This window comes from Plectropomus leopardus, chromosome 4 (genome assembly GCF_026936395.1).
Source record: "Plectropomus leopardus strain MGB_pleo_1.0 chromosome 4, ASM2693639v1, whole genome shotgun sequence".
Lineage (NCBI taxonomy): Eukaryota > Metazoa > Chordata > Actinopteri > Perciformes > Serranidae > Plectropomus > Plectropomus leopardus.
In genome coordinates, this window is record NC_142179.1 from 29,141,027 (window position 1) to 29,153,317 (window position 12,291).

Sequence of the window (12,291 nt, forward strand, 5' to 3'; positions counted from 1 at the left end):
GTGGACCCTGCTGTTCATATCACTAATGCCTCACACTGTGGCGGGGTCACGTGCTTTATCCAGGCCACATCCAGGCGCCAGCAGCAGCAGTGTTCCAGCTGTTACTACAGCCTAGCCTCAGTCACTCAGGACCATGCTGAGCCATGCTCCTCTCACACTGCTACATCCTCCGCTGAGCAGCCATGTTCAGCGCCTCAGCACTCCGCCTTGCACTTCTGTGCCTCCGACACCAACACTGGAGACAATGATTCATACTACCAATACTATTCAGCTTATCCACTAAGCCATGTACACACCACACAACACAATCAGGAGAACGCTGATGCATTCTTACGGGATTTCAAATGGGCACATTCTGAAAGGGAATTGTGTTGTAAAGAAAACTTCAAATACATTTTTGTCCCCAATTCCGAATTTGTTGCCAGTTGTGTACACATCCAAAATGCCCAAAAGGTTGCCAATTATGTCACCACCCTGCACGCTGCTCTTAAAGTTCTAACCATCTTTATATAGACTTAAACAGATGAGCTTCAAATGGAATTTGCTGATTACAAAGCATTATTAATATTTTTTAAACATGCATAGCGTTTGTTTTAACCTGCTTCACAGCCCCAGAGCCAAACTAATACACTGGCATGGCAATTTTATAATTACGATTTTAGCTTATCACAGATACAGTATATCAGTGTTGGCAGTGTATGCCAAAGTAAGTGTACAAGAAAATGTCAAAGATATGTTTCCCCATAACAAAAGTTGTTCACCAGAGAGCATTAGCAATTTTTTTGTTTTAACTTTAAAGCTGTGGCTGGTAACTAAAAAAAAAAACTTTCTATTTGCTGAAACTGTCTAAATTGTCACAGCACTAAATGAGAAAGATAAAGTGTGAAAGAAAAAAATCATACTCCTCTGCCTACTCAATTGCCATGCAGCCTCTGCCCAGAAGACAACCACTCAGAGCTGAGGAGTCTCATCTGTAGTCTGCATCATGTCAATCACTGTTCTAAACTGCGGTCAAACTTACAACTGCGTTAGAGACTCCTTGGCTCTGATTGGTTGTTTTCAGTGTGCCGAGTTAGATTCTAGCAAATGCCCTTCAAGGCAGCAGGAAGAGAAAGAAGGACGTGACTTTTTGTCTCATGTACTCCTTTGCGGCGGCTGTGGCTCAGAGGTAGAGCAGGTTGTTCACTAATCAGAAGATCAGCAGTTTGATCCCCGGGTTTCTTCAGTCAACATGTCGAAGTATCTTTTGCCAAGATACTGAACCCAAATTGCTCCCAATGCTGCACCATCGGTGTGTGGGTGTGTGTAACTGGTTAGTGAGTGGCAGGTGGCACTATGTATGGTAGCCTCTGCCACCAGTGTGTGAATGGGTGAATGTGTCATGTAGTGTAAAGTGCTTCGAGTGGTCAGAAGACTAGAAAAGCGCTATACAAGTGCAGTCCATTTACCATTTCACAATATTGTGGAAGTTTCAGCACATATGACACGCATGCACAAAAGTTACCAACTGTAGCTTTAAAGCTGCTTCAGTTAACCATTTTACATTAACAATAGTTTAAATGTCTACCTGTATGTTAAAAAAAACAACAACATAGAATTATCACCCAAATCCTCACCTCTATTCAGTAGATCTGAGTTCCTCTCACCTTTACCGAGCATTTGTGTGTTTCGGCTTATTGTTTTAGTTGAATAGCGCACGATTTTAATGTTTAGTTTATTCTTAGTGCTCTCATCAGCCTCGTTTCCAGATGAAGCAGGAAGCAATTTCAACCAAAATACAAAATAAAGTTAGTGACTTACTGGTGAACACTGTGGATTATTTAGCAGCTAAGGAGCCATTTATTTACTTCAGGAGTTGCTGGAGACCAAAAACAAAACTAAAAAGAGAGTGAATATTTGACTTACATTTTCCAGGGAGACATATAATTTACTTTTTTTATTAAATCTTATTGACACAAAGGGTCTCATGCAAAAGAGGTATTTAAATACTTCACACATAAACACAACTCCCAAAGGATGCTAATGTTCTCCATGTCTGGTGGGGGTGTAAATAGTGTTCGCTAACAAGCTTGCCGTATTACCTTAAAAGGTAGTGATATGTCTGTGCTGTGTTCATATCTATTATCTGCTGCTCGAAATAGCCAAAAAAAAACAAAAATCAGTAATGCAATATTGCATGTCCCACTCAGTAAATATAGGTCATAACTCTGATAGCAAATTAAATTCTTTATATAAAAATATTTTCATTAAAATGTCTTAATAAACAAATACCAGCCAATAGCTTTTCAACTCTATTAATGTATTTAAACTCTCAAATATCCCACTTCAAAGGACAAAAAAGGTAGTGTCCTTGGGTCTTTTTCATATTCTATAAAAGCAAATACCAGATGGCTCCGATATGGAATAAAGTCAGTGAGCAGACACTTTTTAATTTAAATTCTCTCTCATCTTCTGTTACTGAAAACAAAATGTCTGAACTCCCAATGCGGTAAACCCCACCCATTTGGTGGTACCAGAAGGAGGGAATAAACATTAAGAATTTTATGCAAATATTATTTGACCCAGGGCTGGATTTTAGAAATTCTCAACACTCCTCTTCCTCGCTCCTTGAACTCCCTCACCACTACCACCACCACCACCACCACCACCCTACCTCCTCTCCCCAACTCCCTGCGGAGACAACAAATTTAGGTTAGAAATATGAATACCCGTCTGCTGTGCATAGTGAAGATAAAAGTCACTTGCTGGCAGCTCAGGGCTAACCAGTGAAATGATGAATGGCCATGCCTGCTTGTCAAGGTGGACAGCAGGAGCTACAGTATGAATGGGACTTTGTGAGTACTCTCTCATATCTGAGACTGACGGCCCTAATTATGGGAGCTCCTCAAATGAGTGACCTTGGGAGGCAGCAGAAACATCCATACCTGCACACATACTCTCTCTCACACACACATACACAGAGTCAACATATTTTTGCACAGTGAAAATCACAGTTCAGCCTCCACTGTTTATTCCCACTGCTACCCTTTGCTCTCATGACTGCCACCTATAGGATCTTGTCTGCAAACTGAGCTCTCTAGCTGATGACACAACAAACAGACACACTTACTGTATATCCGTTACATTTATCTATTAATGCCTCGCGCAACCCAGCGTCAATTTATAATGCACGCACGCACACTTGAGGACACCTTTTTGGTATGTGGGGAAAACAAAGAAAAGTGTCAGCAGTTGTCTTGTATCAGTAACAGTCTACACTGGTATATAATACTGATGGACAATCTGCACAAACGTTTGACAAAATCTGTGCAAGCAATGAAGCAAATTGATGGAGATCAGATGACTGCTGTCTACCAATTAGCATCCATATCTCAGATTCATTCACACAACTTCATTTACCCTAATGTTTTTATTTCTCAACTTAAAACGAACACATCTCCTCCTCTGCATGTCGACTGTAAAGAAAGCGCCATCTGACAGGCAAGGCAGTGACCACCGGAACCAACGTCAAACCCGAAAATCACGTTATATCACCCACAGACATTAAACACACTGATCCTGCTACACCGACTGAAGTATTCTTTTAAAACACACTGCAGCATGTTTTCAGTTAGGACAACAAACTCAATACAACAATATGACAGTGAATCCTCACAGCATGCAAATGATGTGCAATGTCCTCTGGCTCTTCTCAGTGCTGTCAGACCTGGATATTCTGCACTCATGTGCAGAACAGCTTAAAACATCTTCATCCATCTCTTAAGAAATGCATATAAGGGTGAGGGGCTACATGTGCACGATAACCAGAAGAGTGCATTTCTATTATTGTAGCTGCTAAGAGTCGAAGACATTAAGACATGTTATGATGATCCTTATCCCTCCAGCAGCAGCAGCAGCAGCACAGGGATCCTGCAGCAGAGGCAGCACAACAATCCTTCGCTCAGAAAAACACACACGACTTGACAGCAGACAGTAGACGGTACAGTACCTTAGCAGCATCGGTTTAAGAGCCGATGCAGTGGCAGGTGTTTCCGACTGTGTTGGAAGGACAGAGAAGCAGCAGAACCGGGACGATGGCTATGGCAGCTCTGTAGCATAAAATGGTTCATCAATGCTCGGCAGAAAGAGGCACAGCCAGGCAGCGCAGGGAGAGAGAGAGAGAGACAGCCAGCGAGCATCACTCAGCTCACACTACCGTGGCTGTGCAGCAGAGCACACACACACCAACACGCCCCCTTTCTCTCTCTCTCTCTCTCTCTCTCTCTCTCATACACACACACGCTTAGTCACACAGACACAGGCACGCAGGGGTGCAGAGGCAGTGCAGTGCGCAGCAGCACTGAGCAGTGCTCCCTCTCCAGGATGTCTTTCGTCTTCCTTAATCAGAATTGGTCATTCTCTGTCCTATTCTCAGCAGTCACAGACAATCCTGTCAATAAAGCCTTCCAGCCACGTGTTCCATCGTACCGCCTGCCCACCTAACCTCCACTGATGAGCAGCCATGATTGAAGCTGGCAAGGTCATGTGAGGTTCTCTGGCGTCCCCCTTGGTCTTTGCTCCCAGTTTTGTTGCAGTGTTTCTCGGCTATTATTTTCTGCGAGCTGATACAGGGACTCTGCCTCGCCTCGTCATGGGTCATTATGCCACAGAGGGCTACCCGGAGGCTCAGCCTGACAAACCCTCACTCACTGAACGGTGGGCCAGACCAATCAGCTATCACAAACAGCAGCTTCACCATTACCATCCAATCACAGATCAGGAAATCAAGTGCAGAGGGGTATTAAGGGGGATTATTTGGGCCATCCTGGGTTTTTTTTCACTATAGGGAGATATGGAGGAGAACAGGCACAGCGTGTGCAGTATGGCTGCCCTCTGTGGCTGACAGCGGTGCTACACTCTGTTGTGGTTTAAAAAAAAAAAAAAAAAGGAAAGAGGAGGAGCAGGGCCCAAAACAGATATGCTTTCCTCAGCATGGATGCCTAGCAACCACAGCAGCTCCTTACCTCTGTTTAGTGCCTTCCCTCCCCCTCCAGTGGGACCCTCTCTGCAATCCCAATTGAGAGCTTATATAGCACAGTGGCTGTTAACACTCAGGGCACTGGGACATCACACACTATTGATGTCAAATGGTCCCACCCATGTCCTCTACCTGGTTTGTAAACACTAAAAAGGGAGGTGCCGAGGTCTATCAATAAACAGGAAGCACACCTGATGTTTACACTATAACATTAGCTGCTATGGGCAAGTGCACTGTAGATTAGATCACCTCAAGGGCCATTTGTAAATTAACTAAATCCATAACACGGCAGGATTATAAGAACTGCAAGCATTAGACTTCTTTGATCATGATGACTAAAGGGAATTGTGTGTATCAATCTTTTTTATTTTTCCCATTTTTTAATGACTATAGGATGTAATGAATGACCTTCAAATGTATTTGTTTGTCCAGTAAGGAGAGTAGGTCTCCTCATTTCTGGGTCTATTCTTTTTTAGCAAAGCTGCACAGATCAAATACTGGAGGTAAAGTTTGGGTCAAGTGAGAAAAAAAATAAGACCGAAAATTAACGTTAAGCTGGAAGTGGAATCAAGGCATGTTAGTTGCTGGTGCTGCTGCTGGTCCCGTGTTAGTTTATTTTTTAAATAATGATTCACAGGACGCCTGCCTACCTTAGAATGTACAAGGGAACCAAACCTGTTCAGACAGCTGTCAGAGGATGTCAGAAGGCAGACCAGGAGCTCCAGGCCTGCCTTAACTCGGCCGGCTGACACACGTTTGGAGGTGTGAACAACTGTTTTGACATCCCCTTTTGTGAAAGGTTCTGCAGATTAACAAAAAAAACCTCTGTGAGGTGCTGCAAGAACAACAACACAGCAAGCTAAGGTAGCCCCTATATCGAGCAAATAGAAATGATGAAAGAGCAATACTGAAGTTTTCTAGATAAATATTGTTGCAGTCAGATAAGACTTAAACAAATGTCTTAACACAAAAAAAAATAATTTGTAAATAAAGAAAATATAGTCTCAAGGACAAAATGATATGCATTTTATTTCAGTTAGAAAACCTCATGCTGGGTTCATCACGTCAATCATCTTCCTCATTCCGTAAATGCCAGACTGTGACCACAGACCAGTGGCACTGACTTCAGACATAATGAAGTTAAGTACAGCAGGTCTTGTCCTGCCTCCTGCTGTTTGCCTGCATAGTGAGCCACTCTAATGCTGTCCATAACAGCCTCCACTGAGCACTTGCACGCCTCTTGTTTCTATATCAGAGTCCTTTTTGAAGACTTTGGCTGCGCTTTCAAAACAAGAATGCGTGAGCAAGCCGAGTCTGCTGAAATGACGCACATGCATTTCTCAATGGATTGTGGATTCTCTTAATAGGCAAAGGCTGTGTGTGAGAACAAAACCTGCTACTCTTTTTGCAGGTATCTGAAAGAGCTTCACACTCTCTTCTCCTATTGTCTCTATAAGCAAACAGCATTTAATCAAGCTGTTCAATTTTGTGCAGTGGCAATATGGCCCACTGAGAGGACAGTGTGCCAACAATAACACTAACACTTTTACGACAGTAGACACTGACTTTCACAAGTACCCAGAAGAGCTTTCTTCTTGGAAAATGCTACTGTAAACATTGTGTCACAACATAGTCAACTGAATAATTCTACTAAGCATCCTCAAGCTATGAGCATAGTCAGTTACTTTCCATCAAATACCTGCTCAAATCCAGAGCATAAAAACAGAATCTACCGCTGTTTATGTACCACGCTCTGAAAAATGGTTCTAGTGCATCATTGGCCTCAACAGTTTCTGTCGCACTGCTATATATATCCCTACAAGGGCAAAAAACTCCAGCCCTAACCCAGCCCTGGCCTGTGGTGCTCAAACCCTTGCCTGGCCCTTGCTCAAAAAAGTCTCAAACTTTTCAGCCCAAGTCAGATCCTGGCCCCTGACATCACTTTATTCTCTGTCTGACACATGCAATCTGCGCATCACGAATATACAATATGATACATCTCCCTTGCTGGCTCCTCAGTCTGTTGAGTGCTCTGCGTGTATATGGGCTCAGTGAAAGGAGAGAAGTTAAATGAGCCTGAGTCTGACCCGAGCCCAATTAAACACATAATAAAAATGGCCAGAGCCTGGCACAAATCGACCCTGCGGATCGGAGACCTGTTGTGTCCAAACTCTACTGCTGTGTCATCAACCTACACCGTAAAACATTATACAGAAATTGTGGAATAAACCAATATCCTCTCATGAACTAAATTAAACATAAATGCATACATTTCCTTAATTTAAATTTTTAGTTTTTCATTTTCATTCGAAGTGAAATGACTTCACTCAGCAGAGTTTATTCAACTCATTAAAATACGTTTAAAAAAGGAACATAATCAGCATAAAATAAAATGAGATTTAAAAAAAATGCTGTACAGCATATTAACCGACTTCACAGCATGCATTGTTTGAAAGACAAAAACAACTACAGAGACGCTCTTTTTGTAGTTTAGAGAAACAGGATGTGTTGTTGTCTTTAATACATGTTATGATAATGTTTGCTGATGTTAAAATAATGAAAACTATGCAAACCACAATGAAGGTTAGTATCTTAATTTAGTTCCTTCCCCTTTGTACTTATTATTTTATAGTTACTGTCAGTATTGTCACATGTTGACTTAATTTTATTCTGGTATAAGAGGGCTCCAACAGAAGCAGCTATGAAAACTTTATTTCAAATAATAAACGGGCTCTTAAATTAAGATATGTTAATATAGAATCTCTAAATTTAGTCAGAGTGACTCAACAGTTGAACTTCTTATAAGTTGAGTGAATGAACTTTTTCCTGTCAAGTTTAGTTTGCTCAAATTTTTACATTTGTAGGGGAACTATCATTTTAAGCTACACCAGCTCAAAGTGATTTACAGTATGCCCTTTTAAAATCCACCATCCATTTCCACATCCAAAAGCAGTATCTCACACACACACACACACAATACCAAAACTCCAACCATTCTGTGATGACAGACTGACGTTAATCTGCACATGTACACTGATACAAGATACACCGGCTATTTACCAAACCAGCTGCATTGTTGCACATATGGATAAGAATTGCATTTCATTTTGTATCATCTCATCTCTGCAGTATCGATGCTTGAACAGCAGCTCTGTTCTTTTAAATGTACTCTTAATTATGAGTCTATTGCACACAGGAATGCACCACCAGTAGTTCAATGCCATGCTAATTAATGCAAGGAAAAATGTCAGTGTTTCTACGCCTGACTAACTCCTCAGCTTCTTTTCTGTCCTTGTGGTTTATTATGTTTACTTTCTCCCTGACATTCATATTCTTTAACCCACGCCTCATAAGCATTATGGTTATAAACAAGGCAACAGAACAAGTAAACATGTTTTCCACAAATACAAACTTTAGATGTGGGTATCTACTCTATAAACTAATGCAGAACGTGTATCAAACCATTTCCAAATGCAATTAGTTTGTAGAAACTGTTAATTTTACACTGTATTCAGTGAAATGCATATTACATAATGTCATGTTGAGTAATCTCTTTGCTTGTAAACAAGTAAACACCACTTACTGTAAATAAAGCACTACAAAATCTTGTTGTTTTGTTGCTAAATCGTCTGCATAAAAGATGAAACACAATCGCTAAGTGCCACATATGGTTGCACTTGTTAATGATGAGCCTTGGTGACAGTAAAGAGCCTTGGCTGAGGAGTGCAGCGTGAGGTCAGATTATGGCTGCCGGCATCAACAAGTGCTGATCCCGGCACTGTCCAGACACGGCTGAATCAAAGCTCATTCATCGAAAGCTTTACAAGCAACGCACAGGCTAACAGCACACCACGCTCACCTTATCTGTGCCTCTCATCCGGCTGTTCTTCTTAGCTGTGGCTAACCTTTGCCTCTGACTCCACGCTGCCTCCCACTGAGACTGTTTCAGGAGTTTCTCCACCTTGCAAGTCTTCTGACAACCCATTGTCCCCTGGTGCATAAAAAAACAGATATCACGTTAAGCCATGCATCAATCGCATTACAATCTCAATGATACATCCTCTGATTGTTACAAGCAATAACCTACCATGACAGAACGGTTTGCATGCTTCCCCGAACGCTTGTCATGGTCAGCAGTGCCGGATGATGTCATAATGCCAGCATGTCCAGATTATAAATATCTGTATTCGGCAGAGTTACATAATAATGGATGTTGGATTATTGTCAGTACACAGACACACAGACTGAAAAGACAGCACAGCTGCCACAGGAAATACATAAAACTACAAAACAACCGAAAATTACATTTTGATGATTAAAAAAAAACAGGAAAAAGCTGCATGTTAAAAGATTTATTTCTTTTCTTTTATTTATGAAATTATAAAGACTTTTGTACCACATGCACGTGGGTAAGTTGGCAGTTTTAAAAAGAATAGTGGTGTTTTTAATTTGGTTTGTTAAATGTACACGTTTTTCAAATGCATGGCTATTTAAAGAGCATGATATTTAAAAAGGTAAAAAGACATTTAGACTTTCTACATAATTGGACTAGAGCTTACAATTCAAATTTTCATTGATCTTAATATGTTGATTCACAGCAGCTCTGCAGGCTATAATTCCAGTACAGACTAAAAACACTTTATAAAATCCCCTAGATATGTTAATATTTTACTACCACCGACCTCTGATGCAGGATAAGCCTGGCTCCAGCAGAAATGAGGCAGCATTTAAAACGTCCAGCGGTCTGGTCATCAGTTATAGTGCAGTTTCCACCAGGTCATCCAGGCCAGCATTCTTCAAATCTGCTGCAGAAGAGACTATTAGACGTTGGATTTTCCTTCCCTAGCAGCTCCAGTTCTAGTTAGACCAAGCACTCTATTGTACAATGCAATTCACTCTTATCATTTTAAGAGCAGGGATAGTATATTTCATATAGTGCACATTTTGACATAAATGATCCTTCTACAGCCTTTAATTGCAACCAGAGTCGCTGCTCCATAGGCCGAGTAATGTGACGCCTCCTGCACCACTTTGGGAGACTGCAATATGAGGTTCTCTGTTTTCTTCTCATTGGTCAGATAAATGTTTGGTGCCTGTTTAGTCATTCCAAACAGTCCTCTGCACTTTATTATGTAAGAGTCTCAGGCAGCTTTTAATATATTATGGCCTAGAAGGTTATATCTGCACACACGAGAAGTTCACGCAACTGTAAACACAGGCTCTAATTTGAGATCCAGTAGGAGTGGAACAGCCAAATATCCAGTAGTTTTAGTATTTTGGGCGCTCTGAACGCCTCCAGTGGCTGTGAAGCTTCATCATACCATGAGAGAAAGTAACATTTTTGTGTTGTGACAAGAGGTGAGCAGTAGCCCAAAACTGTAGGCATGCAAAAGTACGCTTACTTTGTAAAAGCAAGAATTCAAGTAGAAGTAAAAGTAGTAATTAATGTAATTATAAAATAGCCACCCTGACAAAAAAAGACTTAAGTATCTTAAATAGTAAAAGAAAAATATATATATACATACTGGCACACAAGTGTTTTTTCAACAACTTCTTTTTATGTTTATATGGCTGCCATCATTTCAAACACAGCAGGTCTTCTTCAAGAAAATGCATAGATGTGAATCTGAATTTATGGCCAGTTTGTGATGAAATGTCATGTCATCTCCTAATTAGATAATCTGCTACATGTAGGCCATAAAGACATGTCATTATGAAACATAGGTGTGTCCGTTTTACCTGAGGAAAGCCATTTGTGGCTAAAAAGTTTTGTTACTCATGCTCAAAATCAACTTTAACGTTAATCAGTCTTATAACGACAAACTTTATGTCTTATTTCTTTGTTTCTCTTCATCGGACTGCATGAGTGACCATGTCTAATGAAATAGTCATTTTTCACAGCAGACCTTTTGGCGAATCATAGTGGAAAAGCACAGGTGTTACTAATAGCACCAATCATGGCTGTGTTATAACCAAGTGTCGCAGTTAGTGTGAGCCAGCGTGCACAATACCAGGACCCTCAAGTAAAAGCAGCTAAATGGAATTCGGGCATAATTAATTTTATTATTTACACCTGTTTTCCTACCTTAAAAGTCAAAATGGCTAACAAAGTGGTTACTAAAGTCACGAGTACGCAGCTAGCTTAGCTACCCTTTACATTACTGCAAAACTATAGTTTTGACGCATGACATACTGCGCATATGTATGCTAGCATTAGCATAAACAAACGGCACACACACTGCTGTAGTTTCAGCTCGGTACTTTTGTACTGACCTCAGACCAGCCTTCACACTTGGAGCTCGCTGCATTTTGTGTTGTTGCCTGTTAACTGTTTGAGGGCCATAATGTTGCTCCGAAAACGCAAAAATACGACGCATTTTTTGCATGTCTGAATTTCCCGCTGTAGCCATTACTCTGCAATGAACAGGTTAAAGAGGGCGTGGCTAACCAAGGCAGGATACGTCACAAACTTCTCCGCCCGGGAGTCACTCTCAAAATGGCTTAAGGCCAAGGGACATTTAATAAGCAAACATTAATATTTATCAGTGACATAAATGCCTTTTGCTGTCCTCAGTCATCTTCGCAGCCCGGCACAGGCCAGGTGTACACATTTCTAGGATCTGATGAAACTTGGGGCTAAACCACTCGGACCTGGAAGGGGGTTTCCAGGGATTTTCACCTGGCACTTTTTTTAAAATAACAAATAAAAAGCGATTTTTCTTCTTTTATATAAATGCATCTTGACGCTTTATTTACATTTAATGTGCAAAAAACCCAGTGTTAATCAACTTATTTTCATTGTGAATCTGAAAATGGTCAGCACCCTAACTTTTAGTATAGCTGCTCTAAGTGAATGCACACTAGCTAATCTTAATCTAATAGAAGTTTTTCTCTTTAAAAAAAACAAACCAGTGGCTAAATAGGTAGCTAAAAGTTACTCAATTTAGGCAACTCATGCACATGTAATTGTAACAAATGAAAATACTGCAATTAAAAGGCTAAATTGGTCATATAATGAGATAAAACACAAAGAAGCTAACGTTAGCTACCCCCGAGAATGTGCTCAGATGTTGCATTTATTTCCCTGTTGATATGTTTGTTTGTTTTTTACCTAAATCTGACCTAAACAGAGCTCCAGCCCTGATTGTTTTAGCAAAAGTGCCAAATAGTCGTTGTTTTTAAATACATTGCCATTTAAATTCTAATACGTATACTATATGTTGTTGGTTTATTATCTTTATTTTATTATGCTGTTTCATAAATAGATCTAATAA

General features: G+C 40.6%; 1 protein-coding gene across 17 annotated transcripts in view; it reads right to left on the reverse strand.

Annotated features, from left to right (window-relative positions):
* Positions 1 to 9,987, reverse strand: part of rimbp2b (RIMS binding protein 2b) — a 110,417-nt gene extending 100,430 nt beyond the window's left edge. For 6 of the 17 annotated variants that reach the window (XR_015776485.1, XM_088077032.1, XM_088077030.1 and 3 more), the window contains exons 1-3: positions 9,700 to 9,985; positions 9,105 to 9,198; positions 8,877 to 9,008 (exon numbers count right to left, since the gene is read on the reverse strand). Coding sequence is in view for 16 of the 17 variants with exons in the window: in XM_088077032.1 (XP_087933158.1) it covers positions 8,877 to 9,008; positions 9,105 to 9,170 (198 nt within the window). In the remaining variant the exon portion in view is untranslated. Of the gene's footprint in view, positions 1 to 8,876; positions 9,009 to 9,104; positions 9,199 to 9,699 lie in introns of all 17 variants that reach the window. The other 11 variants (XM_088077041.1, XM_088077033.1, XM_088077029.1 and 8 more) reach the window with 5 other exon arrangements.
* Between the last annotated feature and the right edge of the window lie 2,304 nt (positions 9,988 to 12,291).